Source organism: Hyla sarda, chromosome 7 (assembly GCF_029499605.1).
Source record: "Hyla sarda isolate aHylSar1 chromosome 7, aHylSar1.hap1, whole genome shotgun sequence".
NCBI lineage: Eukaryota > Metazoa > Chordata > Amphibia > Anura > Hylidae > Hyla > Hyla sarda.
In genome coordinates this window covers 13737427-13757440 of record NC_079195.1, presented here as the reverse complement: position 1 = coordinate 13757440, position 20014 = coordinate 13737427, and the positions used below count along the sequence as shown (strand labels likewise).

At 44.0% G+C, this 20014-nt stretch overlaps 1 protein-coding gene across 1 annotated transcript in view; it reads right to left on the bottom strand.

Annotated features, from left to right (window-relative positions):
• NRAP (nebulin related anchoring protein) overlaps positions 1 to 20014 on the bottom strand; it is a 164684-nt gene that overhangs the window by 104958 nt on the left and 39712 nt on the right. Inside the window, exons 7-12 of the mRNA XM_056529361.1 lie at positions 14138 to 14242; positions 13945 to 14052; positions 13625 to 13711; positions 4665 to 4769; positions 1528 to 1644; positions 1324 to 1428 (exon numbers count right to left, since the gene is read on the bottom strand). Of these exons, the coding sequence (XP_056385336.1) occupies positions 1324 to 1428; positions 1528 to 1644; positions 4665 to 4769; positions 13625 to 13711; positions 13945 to 14052; positions 14138 to 14242 (627 nt within the window). The remainder of the gene's footprint in view (positions 1 to 1323; positions 1429 to 1527; positions 1645 to 4664; positions 4770 to 13624; positions 13712 to 13944; positions 14053 to 14137; positions 14243 to 20014) is intronic.

Genomic DNA, 20014 nt, shown 5'->3' with positions numbered 1-20014 from the left:
TGAACATATAGACAAGCCTGATGCATTTTGGAAACAAGTTCTGTGGACCAATGAGGTTAAAATTGAACTTTTTGGCCGGAATGAGCAAAGGTACGTTTGGAGAAGAAGGGGAACAGAATTTAATTAAAAGAACCTCTGTCCAACTGTTAAGCATGGGGGTGGATCAATCATGCTTTGGGGTTGTATTGCAGCCAGTGGCACAGGGAACATCTCACGAGTAGAAGGGAAAATGGATTCAATAAAATTTCAGCAAATTTTGGATGCTAACTTGATGCCATATGTGAAAAAGCTGAAGTTAAAGAGAGAATGGCTTCTACAAATGGATAATGATCCTAAACACACCTCGAAATCCACAGGGGATTACATCAAGAGGCGTAAACTGAAGGTTTTGTCATGGCCTTCACAATCTCCTGACCTCAACATAATTGAAAATCTATGGATAGACCATAAAAGAGCAGTGCGTGACAGACAGCCCAGAAATCTCAAAGAACTGGAAGACTTTTGTAAGGAAGAATGGGCAAAGATACCTCAAACAAGAATTGAAAGACTCTTGGCTGTCTACAAAAAGCGTTTACAAGCTGTGATACTTGCCAAAGGGAGCAGGATAAGATATTAACCCTGCAGGGTGCCCAAACTTTTGCAGATGCCATTTTTTTTTGTTTTCTGTTATTTTGAAAGTGTAAATGATGGAAATAAAATGTAACTTTTGTTGACAAATTATAAGAATGTCTAATCTGTAATTTGATGCCTTTTGGAGATTTTTGCATCTTTCCTTGGCTTCTTTATGCACATTAATACACATTTTTACCTCGGGTGCCCAAACTTTTGATCCCAACTGTATCTATCTCATATCTATCTATCTATCTATCTATCTCATATCTATCCCATATCTATCTATCTATCTATCTGTCTATCTATCCTTGTGGTTACAGCAGTCATGTGGCACTTCCATTTCTCCCTTCTTTGTAAGCTACAGCGTATACAGTAGCAGAGGAGGTTGAGGGTAGAAGTAACACCTGACTGCAGGATTAGACTATGCACTGTAGTCTGTTACCATGGAGACACATAGGTCTGCATAGGAGCTGTACACACAAAAAATATTCTTTATGTAAATCCAAGATAAAACCGCTATCTCGGAAATTTGTGGACGCCATGTGCATCATGGTGCAGAAATCAGCTTACGAGCTATGCTGTAGGACAGTGTTTCCCAACCAGAGCCAACGGCTGTCTGGTCATGCTGGGAGTTGTAGTTTTGCAACAACTGGAGGCACCCTGGTTGGCAAACACTGCGTAAGGGGGTGGATTTGGGGGCACTATGCTTACATCACTGGTGAATTTGGAGATCTTGTTGACGTTCTTGAATTGGGGCGTCTCACAGTAGTTGATGCTGTGTCCTTTGCTGCTCTCCATGTCCTTCTTATATCCCACCTGGAAGACACAGACATGAGGAGACAAGAGGAGGTATGAAGACCCCCACAGCACGGGCCCCGTACACCCTATCTACCATCAGACCAGGTGGACCCTCACCTCACTGACGAGTTTGTTCACATTTTGCGCTTGTTTCAGGGTCAAGTTGTCCTGTGCGGCCAGAGAGTGGTAGTGGGCAGCGCCCCTCATCTTGGACAGGTCCTTTTTATATTTAATCTGGAATATGAGAAGAATTTATTGGATATACAGAGATAACATCAATCATACATGCACCTATCATTCATACAAGAATCATACATGCACCTATCATTCATACAACAATCATACATGCACCTATCATTCATACAACAATCATACATGCACCTATCCTTCATACAACAATCATACATGCACCTATCCTTCATACAACAATCATACATGCACCTATCCTTCATACAACAATCATACATGCACCTATCATTCACACAACAATCATACATGCACCTTTCATTCATACAACAATCATACATGCACCTATCATTCATACAACAATCATACATGCACCTATCATTCATACATCATACATGCACCCATCATTCAAACAACAATCATGCATACACCCATCATTCATACAACAATCATACATGCACCTATCATTCATACAACAATCATACATGCACCTATCATTCATACAACAATCATACATGCACCTATCATTCATACAACAATCATACATGCACCTATCCTTCATACAACAATCATACATGCACCTATCATTCATACAACAATCATACATGCACCTATCATTCAAACAACAATCATACATACACCCATCATTCATACAAGAATCATACATGCACCTATCATTCATACAAGAATCATACATGCACCTATCATTCATACAAGAATCATACATAGATCTATCCTTCATACAAAAATCATACATACACCTATCCTTCATACAAGAATTATACATGTACCTATCATTCATACAAGAATTATACGTGCACCTATCCTTCATACACGAATGATACATACATCTATCATTCATACAAGAATTATACATGCACCTATCCTTCATACAAGAATTATACATGCACCTATCCTTCATACAAGAATCATACATAGATCTATCCTTCATACAGCAATCATGCATGTACCTATCCTTCATACAAAAATCACACATAGACCTATCCTTCATACAAGAATCATACATAAACCTTTCCTTCATACAAGAATCATACATAGACTTATCCTTCATACAAGAATCATACACAGACCTATCCTTCATACAACAACCATACATAGACCTACCCTTTATACATCAGTCATACATAGCCCTATGATTCATACAATCATACATAGCCCTATGATTCATACATCAATCATACATAGCCCTATGATTCATACAACAATCATACATAGACCTATCCTTCATACAACAATCATACATAGACCTACCCTTCATACAACAGCCATACGTATACCTAGACTTCACACGTCATATTTACACCAATTCTTAATACAATAATCAAACATAGACCTATCCTTCATAATATATATATATATATATATATATATATATATATATACATACATATACACACAAACACAATGATCATTTGCATATCAGTAATACACACATCTATCCTCCATACATGAGTCATACATACACCTATCTTTCATACATCAGTCATACATATACCAATCCTTAATGCATCATTCATTCATAAACCTTACCTCCATATAACAATCATATTTACTGTATATATACCTATCCTCTATTCAGAATTCATACATACATACATATTTAAAATGCTCAATACAACAGTAATACATACCCATATCCTTCATATATACATCTATCCTTCATACATCAACAATATATACCAATATACTCCATACAATCATTTTAAATTCCTCTATCCTCTATACATCACTCATAAATACCCCTATACTTCATACATCAGTCATACATACACCTATCCTCTATACACTAGTCAAAAATACATCCTCCATACATCACACATATACTTATTCTCCATACAGTCATACATACACCTATCCTCTACATATCAGTCATACATATACCTATCCTTCGTTCACAATCATATATACACCTATTCTCCATACATCAGTCATACATATAAATATTCTTCATACATCAGTCATACATACTTCAGTCACACAAATACCTATTCTCTATGCAACAGTAATACATATACTTCACCAATCACATATACACCTATCCACCATACATCAGTCATACTTACACCTATCCACCATGCATCAGTCATACATACACCTATCCACCATGCATCAGTCATACATACACCTATCCACCATACATCAGTCATACATACACCTATCCACCATGCATCAGTCATACATACACCTATCCTCCACACATCAGTCATACATACATCAGAATATATATATTCTTCATTCACCAATTATATACATATCTATCCTCCATACATACACCTATCCTCCATACATCAGTAATACACACACCTATCCTCTATACATGAGTCATATATTTACCTTTCTTCCATATCAATACCTACCCTCCATACATCAGTCATACATTTATTGGCCAGACTAAATGGGCCAAATGGTTTTTATCTGCTGACATATTCTATGTTATATGTACCTATCCTACATACACCATTCATACATACACCAGCCATACATATGCTTATCATTGATATATAAAACTATTATCCATACATCAGTGATACATACACTGACAGATCCTTCATACATCAGTCATACATACAGTTATCCATATATCATTCAGACCTACACCAATGCTTCATATAACAGTCATCCATACACCTTTCTTCTATACGAGTCATTCATACACCTATCATCCAAACATCAGTCACACACACACACACCCATCCTTCATATTACAATCATACATACTTTTTACACACCAGTCATTCTTCTATCCTCCATATATCAGTCATAAATCCATTCTTCACTGATCAGTCATACTCCCGTCTCCATACACCACTTATGCATCTATCCTCCATACATCAGTCATACACACACTATCCTCTATACATGAGCCATACATTTACCTTTCTTCCATACCATCATACCAATACCTATCCTCCATACATCAGTCATAGATCATAAACCCAACCTCCATATATCATACACTTATACACAGATCAAATACCAGTCACACATTCCTATATTGTAAGCCAAAGAGGCAAAAACCCAGAGTTCCCCCTGTCACCAATACTCACATCGCTGGCAATATCATTGGCTTTCTTGGCACTGAGATACGCCGGGGTGATCATTGCTGGGAAGCTGCCCTTTCCTCTGTACTCCTCCAGATCCTCATCATATTCCTACCCCCCGAAAATAAGATCAGAGACATCTTGTTACATTGTGTAACACTGAGATGTATCAATGGCTTCAATGTATCATCATGAGACCCAACTATCCACAAATACAATGTATCGTATCATCATAAGACCCAACTGTCCACAAATACAATGTATTGTATCATCATGAGCCCAGCTGTCCACAAATACAATGTATCGTATCATCATGAGACCCAACTGTCCACAAATACAATGTATCGTATCATCATGAGACCCAACTGTCCACAAATACAATGTATCGTATCATCATGAGACCCAACTGTCCACAAATACAATGTTTCATATCATCATGAGACACAACTGTCCACAAATACAATGTATCATATCATCATGAGACCCAACTGTCCACAAATACAATGTATCGTATCATTATGAGACCCAACTGTCCACAAATACAATGTATCCTATCATCATGAGACCCAACTGTCCACAAATACAATGTATCGTATCATTATGAGACCCAACTGTCCACAAATACAATGTATCGTAGCATCATGAGACCCAACTGTCCACAAATACAATGTATCGTATCATCATGAGACATGACTGTCCACAAATACAATGTTTCATATCATCATGAGACCCAACTGTCCACAAATACAATGTATCGTATCATCCTGAGACCCAACTGTCCACAAATACAATGTATCCTATCATCATGAGACCCAACTGTCCACAAATACAATGTATCGTATCATCATGAGACCCAACTGTCCATAAATACAATGTATCGTACCATCATGAGACCCAACTGTCCACAAATACAATGTATCATATCATCATGAGACCCAACTGTCCACAAATACAATGTATCGTATCATCATGAGACCCAACTGTCCACAAATACAATGTATCATATCATCATGAGACCCAACTGTCCACAAATACAATGTATCCTATCATCATGAGACCCAACTGTCCACAAATACTGTCACGATTCGGCTGGCTGGAGGTGGATCCTCTGTGCCAGAGAGGGATTGGCGTGGACCGTGTTGGTGGACCGGTTCTAAGTTGCTACTGGTATTCACCAGAGCCCGCCGCAAAGCGGGATGGTCTTGCAGCGGCGGTAGCAACCAGGTCGTATCCACCAGCAACGGCTCAACCTCTCTGACTGCTGAAGATAGGCGCGGTACAAGGGAGTAGACAAGAGCAAGGTCGGACGTAGCAGAAGGTCAGGGCAGGCAGCAAGGATCGTAGTCAGGGGCAACGGCAGGAGGTCTGGAACACAGGCTAGGAACACACAAGGAAACGCTTTCACTGGCACAATGGCAACAAGATCCGGCGAGGGAGTGCAGGGGAAGTGAGGTATAAGTAGGGAGTGCACAGGTGAACACACTGATTAAGCCTGCTGCGCCAATCAGTGGCGCAGTGGCCCTTTAAATTGCAGAGACCCGGCACGCGCGCGCCCTAAGGAGCGGGGCCGCGCGCGCCGGGACAAGACAGACGGGGAACGAGTCAGGTACGGGAGCCGGGATGCGCATCGCGAGCGGGCGCCTCCCGCATCGCGAATCGCATCCCGGCTGAGAGAGATATTGCAGCGCACCCGGTCAGCAGGTCTGACCGGGGCGCTGCAATTGCGAGGATGCTGCGAGCGCTCCGGGGAGGAGCGGGGACCCGGAGCGCTCGGCGTAACAGTACCCCCCCCTTGGGTCTCCCCCTCTTCTTGGAGCCTGAGAACCTGAGGATAAGACTTTTGTCTAGGATGTTGTCCTCAGGTTCCCAGGATCTCTCTTCTGGGCCACAGCCTTCCCAATCCACCAAAAAATTTTTTTTTCCTCTGACCGTCTTGGAGGCCAGAATCTCCTTCACGGAGAAGACGTCAGAAGAACCGGAAACAGGAGTGGGAGAAACAAGTTTGGGAGAGAAGCGGTTAATGATGAGTGGTTTAAGGAGAGAGACATGGAAGGCATTGGGAATACGAAGAGAAGGAGGAAGAAGGAGTTTGTAAGAGACAGGGTTAATCTGGCACAAGACTTTGAAAGGACCAAGATAGCGTGGTCCCAGTTTGTAACTGGGGACACGAAAACGGACATATTTAGCGGAGAGCCATACCTTGTCTCCGGGAGCAAAAATGGGGGAGTTCTTCTTTTCTTATCGGCAAATCTTTTCATCCGGGATGAAGCCTGTAAAAGAGAATTTTGGGTCTCTTTCCATATGGTGGAGAGGTCCCGAGTCACCTCATCAACAGCGGGCAAACCAGAGGGCAAGGGAGTAGGGAGGGGGGGAAGAGGGTGACGGCCGTACACCACGAAAAATGGGGATTTAGCAGAAGATTCGGAGACTCTGAAGTTGTATGAGAATTCGGCCCATGGTAGAAGATCTGCCCAGTCATCCTGGCGGGAGGAAACAAAATGCCGTAAATAGTCACCCAGGACCTGATTAATTCTTTCTACTTGCCCATTGGATTGGGGATGATAAGAAGAAGAGAAGTTTAATTTGATCTTGAGCTGTTTACAGAGGGCCCTCCAGAATTTAGACACGAATTGGACGCCTCTATCCGAGACGATATGCGTGGGCAAACCGTGAAGGCGAAAAATGTGTACAAAAAATTGCTTTGCCAACTGAGGCGCAGAAGGAAGACCAGGAAGAGGAATAAAATGTGCCATCTTGGAAAATCGATCAACGACCACCCAAACAACTGTGTTTCCACGGGATGAGGGCAAGTCCGTAATAAAGTCCATACCAATCTGTGACCAAGGCTGTTCGGGGACAGGCAGAGGATGAAGGAGGCCAGCAGGTTTCTGGCGAGGAGTCTTATCCTGGGCACAGACAGTACAGGCCCGTACAAAATCAACAACATCCGTCTCCAGAGTCGGCCACCAATAAAAACGAGAGATGAGTTGCAAGGATTTTTTGATGCCCGCATGGCCTGCGAGGTGGGAGGAGTGTCCCCATTTGAGAATCCCGAGACGCTGGCGTGGAGAAACGAAGGTCTTCCCTGGAGGAGTTTGCCTGATGGAGGCTGGAGAAGTGGAGATCAGACAGTCAGGAGGAATGATGTGTTGCGGAGAGACCTCTACTTCAGAGGCATCAGAAGAACGAGAGAGAGCATCGGCCCTGATGTTCTTATCGGCAGGCCGAAAGTGAATTTCAAAGTTAAAACGGGCAAAGAACAACGACCACCTGGCCTGGCGAGGGTTCAGTCGTTGGGCAGACTGGAGATAGGAGAGATTCTTGTGATCAGTGTATATGATAACTGGAAATTTTGATCCCTCCAGCAGGTGCCTCCATTCCTCAAGCGCCAATTTAATGGCCAGTAGCTCTCGATCCCCGATGGAGTAGTTTCTCTCCGCCGGAGAGAAGGTCCTAGAAAAAAACCCACAAGTAACAGCATGCCCGGAAGAATTTTTTTGTAGAAGGACAGCTCCAGCTCCCACTGAGGATGCATCTACCTCCAATAGGAAGGGTTTAGATGGGTCAGGTCTGGAGAGCATGGGAGCAGAAGAAAAGGCAGACTTGAGATGTTTAAATGCGTCTTCCGCTTGGGGAGACCAGGACTTGGGATTGGCATTTTTCTTGGTTAAAGCCACGATAGGAGCCACAATAGTGGAAAAGTGTGGAATAAATTGTCTGTAATAATTGGCGAACCCCAAAAAACGTTGGATAGCACGGAGTCCGGAGGGGCGTGGCCAATCTAAGACGGCAGAGAGTTTATCTGGGTCCATTTGTAGTCCCTGGCCAGAGACCAAGTATCCTAGGAAAGGAAGAGATTGACAATCAAAGAGACATTTCTCCATTTTGGCATAAAGTTGATTGTCCCGAAGTCTCTGAAGAACCATGCGGACATGCTGGCGGTGTTCTTCTAAGTTGGCAGAAAAAATCAAAATATCGTCCAGATAAACCACAACACAGGAATATAGGAGATCACGAAAAATTTCATTAACAAAGTCTTGGAAGACGGCAGGGGCGTTGCACAGGCCAAAGGGCATGACCAGATACTCAAAGTGTCCATCTCTGGTGTTAAATGCAGTCTTCCATTCGTCCCCCTCCCTGATGCGGATGAGATTATAAGCCCCTCTTAAGTCCAGTTTGGTAAAGATGTGGGCACCTTGTAGGCGATCAAAGAGTTCCGAGATAAGAGGTAAGGGGTAGCGTTTTTTTACCGTGATTTTATTAAGTCCGCGGTAATCAATGCAAGGACGTAGGGAGCCATCTTTTTTGGACACAAAAAAAAATCCAGCTCCGGCAGGAGAGGAGGACTTGCGGATAAACCCCTTTTTTAAATTTTCCTGGATGTACTCCGACATGGCAAGAGTCTCTGGAGCAGACAGAGGATAGATTCTGCCCCGGGGTGGAGTAGTACCCGGGAGGAGGTCAATAGGACAGTCATAAGGCCTGTGAGGAGGTAAAGTCTCAGCTTGCTTTTTGCAAAAAACGTCAGCATAATCCATATAAGCCTTAGGAAAACCGGATACAGGGGGAACCACAGGGTCACGACAGGGAGTACTGGGAACCGGTTTAAGACAGTCCTTGTGACAAGAAGTACCCCAGTTCTTGATTTCTCCTGTGGACCAATCAAGGGTTGGGGAATGGCGTTGAAGCCACGGTAATCCAAGAAGAATTTCAGAAGTGCAGTTGGAGAGGACCAAAAATTCAATTTTTTCGTGATGAGGTCCGATGCACATTAGGAGAGGTTCCGTGCGGTAACGCACGGTACAGTCCAATCTTTCATTGTTAACAGAATTGATGTAGAGGGGTCTGGCGAGACTGGTCACCGGGATGTTGAACCTGTTGATGAGAGAGGCCAAAATAAAATTTCCTGCAGATCCGGAATCCAAGAAGGCCATAGCAGAGAAGGAGAAGGTAGAGGAAGATATCCGCACAGGCACAGTAAGACGTGGAGAAGCAGAGTTGACATCAAGAACTGTCTCACCTTTGTGCGGAGTCAGCGTACGTCTTTCCAGGCGGGGAGGACGGATAGGACAATCCTTCAAGAAGTGTTCGGTACCGGCACAGTACAGGCAAAGATTCTCCATGCGGCGTCATGTCCTCTCTTGAGGTGTCAAGCGAGACCGGTCAACTTGCATAGCCTCCACGGCGGGAGGCACAGGAACGGATTGCAGAGGACCAGAGGAGAGAGGAGCCGGGGAGAGAAACCGCCTCGTGCGAACAAAGTCCATATCCTGGCTGAGCTCCTGACGCCTTTCGGAAAAACGCATGTCAATGCTGGTGGCAAGATGAATAAGTTCATGCAGGTTAGCAGGAATTTCTCGTGCGGCCAGCACATCTTTAATGTTGCTGGATAGGCCTTTTTTAAAGGTCGCGCAGAGGGCCTCATTATTCCAGGATAATTCGGAGGCGAGAGTACGGAATTGGATGGCGTACTCGCCAACAGAAGAATTACCCTGGACCAGGTTCAGCAGGGCAGTCTCAGCAGAAGAGGCTCGGGCAGGTTCCTCAAAGACACTTCGAATCTCCGTGAAGAAGGAGTGTACAGAGGCAGTGACAGGGTCATTGCGGTCCCAGAGCGGTGTGGCCCATGACAGAGCTTTCCCAGACAGAAGGCTGACTACGAAAGCCACCTTAGACCTTTCAGTAGGAAACTGGTCCGACATCATCTCCAAGTGCAGGGAACATTGCGAAAGAAAGCCACGGCAAAACTTAGAGTCCCCATCAAATTTGTCCGGCAAGGATAATCGTAGGCCGGAAGCGGCCACTCGCTGCGGAGGAGGTGCAGGAGCTGGCGGAGGAGAAGGTTGCTGGAGCTGTGGTAATAGTTGCTGTAGCATCACGGTCAGTTGAGACAGCTGGTGGCCTTGTTGCGCTATCTGTTGCGACTGCTGGGCGACCACCGTGGTGAGGTCGGCGACAACTGGCAGCGGGACTTTAGCGGGATCCATGGCCGGATCTACTGTCACGATTCGGCTGGCTGGAGGTGGATCCTCTGTGCCAGAGAGGGATTGGCGTGGACCGTGTTGGTGGACCGGTTCTAAGTTGCTACTGGTATTCACCAGAGCCCGCCGCAAAGCGGGATGGTCTTGCAGTGGCGGTAGCAACCAGGTCGTATCCACCAGCAACGACTCAACCTCTCTGACTGCTGAAGATAGGCGCGGTACAAGGGGGTAGACAAGAGCAAGGTCGGACGTAGCAGAAGGTCAGGGCAGGCAGCAAGGATCGTAGTCAGGGGCAACGGCAGGAGGTCTGGAACACAGGCTAGGAACACACAAGGAAACGCTTTCACTGGCACAATGGCAACAAGATCCGGCGAGGGAGTGCAGGGGAAGTGAGGTATAAGTAGGGAAGTGCACAGGTGAACACACTGATTAAGCCTGCTGCGCCAATCAGTGGCGCAGTGGCCCTTTAAATTGCAGAGACCCGGCGCGCGCTTGCCCTAAGGAGCGGGGCCGCGCGCGCCGGGACAAGACAGACGGGGAACGAGTCAGGTACGGGAGCCGGGATGCGCATCGCGAGCGGGCGCCTCCCGCATCACGAATCGCATCCCGGCTGAGAGAGATATTGCAGCGCACCCGGTCAGCAGGTCTGACCGGGGCACTGCAATTGCGAGGATGCTGCGAGCGCTCCGGGGAGGAGCGGGGACCCGGAGCGCTCGGCGTAACAAATACAATGTATCGTATCATCATGAGACCCAACTGTCCACAAATACAATGTATCGTATCATCATGAGACATAACTGTCCACAAATACAATGTTTCATATCATCATGAGACCCAACTGTCCACAAATACAATTTATCGTCTCATCATGAGACCCAACTGTCTACAAATACAATGTATCGTATCATCATGAGACCCAACTGTCCACAAATACAATGTATTGTGTCATCATGAGACCCAACTGTCCACAAATACAATGTATCGTATCATCTTGAGACCCAACTGTCCACAAATACAATGTATCATATCATCATGAGACCCAACTGTCCACAAATACAATGTATCATATCATCATGAGACCCAACTGTCCACAAATACAATGTATCCTATCATCATGAGACCCAACTGTCCACAAATACAATGTATCCTATCATCATGAGACCCAACTGTCCACAAATACAATGTATCGTATCATCATGAGACCCAACTGTCCACAAATAACAATGTATCCTATCATCATGAGACCCAACTGTCCACAAATACAATATATCGTATCATCATGAGACCCAACTGTCCACAAATACAATATATCGTATCATCATGAGACCCAACTGTCCACAAATACAATGTATCGTATCATCATGAGATCCAACTGTCCACAAATACAATGTATCCTATCATCATGAGACCCAAATGTCCACAAATACAATGTATTGTATCATCATGAGACCCAACTGTCCACAAATACAATGTATCATATCATCATGAGACCCAACTGTCCACAAATACAATGTATCATATCATCATGAGACCCAACTGTCCACAAATACAATGTATCATATCATCATGAGACCCAACTGTCCACAAATACAATGTATCATATCATCATGAGACCCAACTGTCCACAAATACAATGTATCATATCATCATGAGACCCAACTGTCCACAAATATAATGTATTGTATCATCATGAGACATAACTGTCCACAAATACAATGTTTCATATCATCATGAGACCCAACTGTCCACAAATACAATGTATCGTATCATTATGAGACCCAACTGTCCACAAATACAATGTATCGTATCATCATGAGACCCAACTGTCCACAAATACAATGTATCGTATCATCTTGAGACCCAACTGTCCACAAATACAATGTATCGTATCATCATGAGACCCAACTGTCCACAAATACAATGTATCCTATCATCATGAGACCCAACTGTCCACAAATACAATATATCGTATCATCATGAGACCCAACTGTCCACAAATACAATGTATCCTATCATCATGAGACCCAACTGTCCACAAATACAATGTATCATATCATCATGAGACCCAACTGTCCACAAATACAATGTATCCTATCATCATGAGACCCAACTGTCCACAAATACAATGTATCCTATCATCATGAGACCCAACTGTCCACAAATACAATGTATCGTAACATCATGAGACCCAACTGTCCACAAATACAATGTATCATATCATCATGAGACCCAACTGTCCACAAATATAATGTATCGTATCATCATGAGACATAACTGTCCACAAATACAATGTTTCATATCATCATGAGACCCAACTGTCCACAAATACAATGTATCGTATCATTATGAGACCCAACTGTCCACAAATACAATGTATCGTATCATCATGAGACCCAACTGTCCACAAATACAATGTATCGTATCATCATGAGACCCAACTGTCCACAAATACAATGTATCCTATCATCATGAGACCCAACTGTCCACAAATACAATATATCGTATCATCATGAGACCCAACTGTCCACAAATACAATGTATCCTATCATCATGAGACCCAACTGTCCACAAATACAATGTATCATATCATCATGAGACCCAACTGTCCACAAATACAATGTATCGTAACATCATGAGACCCAACTGTCCACAAATACAATGTATCCTATCATCATGAGACCCAACTGTCCACAAATACAATGTATCCTATCATCATGAGACCCAACTGTCCACAAATACAATGTATCGTAACATCATGAGACCCAACTGTCCACAAATACAATGTATCCCTACTGTCATAGGGACACTTTTTAAGACGTTTGGTGCCAATATTATGGTGAAAAACAATCACAATATTTTTATGGCTTTGCTGCGTTGAGGTACTGACGAGTTTTTACTACGATTTTCCGAAATCGCAGTAAAAATTGTGCAATTTTAACAAGATTAGTTGGACGTGTGGTGCCACCCCAGAGTCTTATCTCGTACCTGGCTCAGGTGGTCCGTACTGGAGGTGACATCTGCTGCGGAGGTCTTCCCCTTCATCTCCTTCTGATATCGCTGGTGGTATCTCACCTGCCGCAAAGATAAGACTTTGGCGTAATGCACGTATATACACCAGGCAGTATTCCTCAACCGGAGGCTGTTGCACAACTACAACCCCCAGGATGCCATGACAGCCTTCGGCTGTCATGGCATGCTGGGAGCTGTAGTTTTGCAACAGCTGGAGAGCCCCCGAGCCATCGCTTTAAAGTGCTTGCAGTAAGGGATCCACATCGCCACCTAGTGGCCATAAACTATGAACTCACATCACTGGCCAGCTCGTTGGCCTTCTTGGCAATCTGGTAGCCGGGAGTGATCAGCGCTGGGAAGCTGCCCTTTCCTCTCTGCTCCTCGTAGTCCTCTGTGTATTTTATCTAGAGGAAACAATGTAGAGAATGAAGTCTGAGGAAGAAGAAATGGGGTTGCAGGGGAGATAGTGGGGGGGGGGGGGGTACTTACATCACTGCGGTGCTGCCCCCCGGACCTGGCATGTAGAATGTCCTTAGTGTCCACCACACTGGTGTACTGGGATACCCGCTCATCGTGCCCGCGCTTGTATTCCACCTAGGAGAATGAATAAGTGTATAATAAATACCGCCACAGTGTATACAGGGAGTATTCTGCATATATGGTTCTGAGGACTGTCCTGTATATAGTGATAGTGAAGAGTGCACTATATATGTACTCTATGGACTGCACTGTATATAGTAACTCTATGGACTATACTGTATATAGTGACTATATGGACTGTCCTGTATATAGTGATAGTGAAGAGTGCACTATATATGTACTCTATGGACTGCACTGAATATAGGGACTCTATGGACTATACTGTATATAGTGACTGTATGGACTGTCCTGTATATAGTGATAGTGAAGAGTGCACTATATATGTACTCTATGGACTGCACTGAATATAGGGATTCTATGGACTATACTGTATATAGTGACTGTATGGACTGCACTGTATATAGTGACTCTATGGACTATACTGTATATAGTGACTGTATGGACTGCACTGTATATAGTGACTCTATGGACTATACTGTATATAGTGACTGTATATAGTGACTGTATGGACTGGACTGTATATAGGGACTCTATGGACTGCACTGAATATAGGGACTCTATGGACTATACTGTATATAGTGACTGTATGGACTGCACTGTATATAGTGACTCTATGGACTATACTGTATATAGTGACTGTATATAGTGACTGTATGGACTGGACTGTATATAGGGACTCTATGGACTGCACTGAATATAGGGACTCTATGGACTATACTGTATATAGTGACTGTATGGACTGCACTGTATATAGTGACTCTATGGACTATACTGTATATAGTGACTGTATATAGTGACTGTATGGACTGGACTGTATATAGGGACTCTATGGACTATACTGTATATAGTGACTGTATGGACTGGACTGTATATAGTGACTGCATGTACTGTACTGTATATAGTGACTGTATCTGTATTGACTGTATATAGTGACTGTATGGACTGGACTGTATATAGTGACTCCATGTACTGCACTGTATATAGTGACTTTATCTGTATTGACTGTATATAGTGACTGTATTGACTGTACACAGTGAACGCAAAGAATGTACTATATACAGTATAATGACTGTATGGACTACTGTATGTAGTGACTATATGGACTGTACTATATATGTACTCTATGGCCTGCACTGTATATAGTGACTATCTGTATTTACTTACTGTATATAGTGACTTTAAGGACTGTACCGTATATAGTGATTCTATGGACAGCGCTGTATATAATGACTGTAAAGAATGTATTATATATAGTGACTCAATGGACTGTACTGTATATAGTGGCTCTGTGAACTGTACTGCATATAGTGACTCAATGGACTGTACTGTATATAGTGGCTCTGTGAACTGTACTGCATATAGTGACTCAATGGACTGTACTGTATATAGTGGCTCTGTGAACTGTACTGTATATAGTGACTCAATGGACTGTACTGTATATAGTGGCTCTGTGAACTGTACTGTATATAGTGACTCTATGGATAGTATCGGAGGGCACTTACATTACTGTGTATACAGGATATCAGGGGGCCCTTACACTGCTGTATATACAGTATATCGGGGGGCACTTACATTACTGTATATACAGGATATTGGGGGCACTTACACTGCGTATATCCAGGATATCAGGGGGCACTTACACTGCTGTATATACAGTATATCGGGGGGCACTTACACTGCTGTATATACAGTATATCAGGGGGCACTTACACTGCTGTATATACAGTATATCAGGGGGCACTTACACTGCTGTATATACAGGATATCAGGGGGCACTTACACTGCTGTATATACAGTATATCAGGGGGCACTTACACTGCTGTATATACAGGATATCAGGGGGCACTTACACTGCTGTATATACAGGATATCAGGGGGCACTTACATTACTGTGTATACAGGATATCAGGGGGCACTTACACTGCTGTATATACAGGATATCGGGGGGCACTTACATTACTGTGTATACAGGATATCAGGGGGCACTTACACTGCTGTATATACAGGATATCGGGGGCACTTACATTACTGTGTATACAGGATATCGGGGGCCACTTACACTGCTGTATATACAGGATATCAGGGGCCACTTACACTGCTGTATATACAGGATATCAGGGGCCACTTACACTGCTGTATATACAGTATATCGGGGGGCACTTACACTGCTGTATATACAGGATATTGGGGGCACTTACACTGCTGTATATACAGGATATCAGGGGGCACTTACACTGCTGTATATACAGGATATTGGGGGCACTTACACTGCTGTATATATAGGATATTAGGGGGCACTTACACTGCTGTATATACAGTATATCGGGGGGCACTTACACTGCTGTATATACAGGATATTGGGGGCACTTACACTGCTGTATATATAGGATATTAGGGGGCACTTACACTGCTGTATATACAGTATATCGGGGGGCACTTACACTGCTGTATATACAGGATATCAGGGGGCACTTACGCTGCTGTATATACAGGATATCAGGGGGCACTTACACTGCTGTATATACAGGATATCGGGGGCACTTACACTGCTGTATATACAGGATATCAGGGGGCACTTACACTGCTGTATATACAGGATATCAGGGGGCACTTACACTGCTGTATATACAGGGTATCTGGGGGCACTTACACTGCTGTATATACAGTATATCGGGGGCACTTACACTGCTGTATATACAGGATATCAGGGGGCACTTACACTGCTGTATATACAGGATATTGGGGGGCACTTACACTGCTGTATATACAGTATATCGGGGGCACTTACACTGCTGTATATACAGGATATCAGGGGGCACTTACACTGCTGTATATACAGGATATCAGGGGCACTTACACTGCTGTATATACAGGATATCGGGGGGCACTTACACTGCTGTATATACAGGATATCAGGGGGCACTTACACTGCTGTATATACAGGATATCAGGGGGCACTTACACTGTATATAGAGTATATCGGGGGCACTTACACTGCTGTATATACAGGATATCAGGGGGGCACTTACACTGCTGTATATACAGGATATCAGGGGCCACTTGCACTGCTGTATATACGGTATATCAGGGGGCACTTACACTGCTGTATATACAGGATATCAGGGGGCACTTACACTGCTGTATATACAGGATATCAGGGGCCACTTACACTGCTGTATATACAGAATATCGGGGGCACTTACACTGCTGTATATACAGGATATCAGGGGGAACTTACACTGCTGTATATACAGGATATCGGGGGGCACTTACACTGCTGTATATAGAGTATATCGGGGGCACTTACACTGCTGTATATACAGGATATCAGGGGGGCACTTACACTGCTGTATATACAGTATATCAGGGGGCACTTACACTGCTGTATACACAGGATATCAGGGGGCACTTACACTGCTGTATATACAGTATTTCGGGGGGCACTTACACTGCTGTATATACAGGATATCGGGGGGCACTTACACTGCTGTATATACAGTATATCAGGGGGCACTTACACTGCTGTATACACAGGATATCAGGGGGCACTTACACTGCTGTATATACAGTATATCAGGGGCCACTTACACTGCTGTATATACAGTATATCGGGGGCCACTTACACTGCTGTATATACAGGATATCAGGGGGCACTTACACTGCTGTATATACAGTATATCGGGGGGCACTTACACTGCTGTATATACAGTATATCGGGGGGCACTTACACTGCTGTATATACAGTATATCAGGGGGGCACTTACACTGCGTATATCCAGGATATCAGTGGGCACTTACACTGATGTATATACAGGATATCAGGGGGCACTTACACTGCTGTATATAGAGGATATCAGGGGGCACTTACACTGCTGTATATACAGGATATCAGGGGGCACTTACACTGCTGTATATACAGGATATCAGGGGGCACTTACACTACTGTATATACAGGATATCAGGGGGCACTTACACTGCTGTATATACAGGATACCAGGGGGCACTTACACTGCTGTATATACGGGATATCGGGGGGCACTTACACTGCTGTATATACAGGATATCGGGGGGCACTTACACTGCTGTATATACAGGATATCAGGGGGCACTTACACTGCTGTATATACAGGATATCAGGGGGCACTTACACTGCTGTATATACAGGATATCAGGGGGCACTTACACTACTGTATATACAGGATACCAGGGGGCACTTACACTGCTGTATATACGGGATATCGGGGGGCACTTACACTGCTGTATATACAGGATATCGGGGGGCACTTACACTGCTGTATATACAGTATATCAGGGGGCATTTACACTGCTGTATATACAGGATATCGGGGGGCACTTACACTGCTGTATATACAGTATATCAGGGGGCACTTACACTGCTGTATATACAGGATATCGGGGGGCACTTACACTGCTGTATATACAGTATATCGGGGGGCACTTACACTGCTGTATATACAGTATATCAGGGGGCACTTACACTGCTGTATATACAGTATATCAGGGGGGCACTTACACTGCTGTATATACAGGATATCAGGGGGCACTTACACTGCTGTATATACAGTATATCGGGGGCACTTACACTGCTGTATATACAGGATATCAGGGGGCAATTACACTGCTGTATATACGGGATATCGGGGGGCACTTACACTGCTGTATATACAGTATATCGGGGGGCACTTACACTGCTGTATATACGGGATATCGGGGGGCACTTACACTGCTGTATATATGGGATATCGGGGGGCACTTACACTGCTGTATATACAGGATATCAGGGCACTTACACTGCTGTATATACAGTATACCAGGGGGCACTTACACTGCTGTATATACGGGATATCGGGGGGCACTTACACTGCTGTATATACAGTATATCAGGGGGCACTTACACTGCTGTATATACGGGATATCGGGGGCACTTACACTGCTGTATATACAGTATATCAGGGGGCACTTACACTGCTGTATATACAGGATATCGGGGGGCACTTACACTGCTGTATATACAGTATATCAGGGGGCACTTACACTGCTGTATATACAGTATATCGGGGCACTTACACTGCTGTATATACAGTATATCGGGGGGCACTTACACTGCTGTATATACAGTATATCAGGGGGCACTTACACTGCTGTATATACAGTATATCAGGGGGCACTTACACTGCTGTATATACAGTATATCGGGGGGCACTTACACTGCTGTATATATAGTATGTCGGGGGGCACTTACACTGCTGTATATACAGGATATCAGGGGGCACTTACACTGCTGTATATACAGGATATCGAGGGGCACTTACACTGCTGTATATATAGTATGTCGGGGGGCACTTACACTGCTGTATATACAGGATATCAGGGGGCACTTACACTGCTGTATATACAGTATATCAGGGGGCACTTACACTGCTGTATATATAGTATATCGGGGGCACTTACACTGCTGTATATACAGTATATCGGGGGGGGGCACTTACACTGCTGTATATACAGGATATCGGGGGGGGCACTTACACTGCTGTATATACAGTATATCGGGGGGCACTTACACTGCTGTATATATAGGATATCAGGGGGCACTTACACTGATGTATATAGAGGATATCAGGGGCACTTACACTGCTGTATATACAGGATATCAGGGGGCACTTACACTGCTGTATATATAGTATATCGGGGGCACTTACACTGCTGTATATACAGTTTATCGGGGGGCACTTACACTGCTGTATA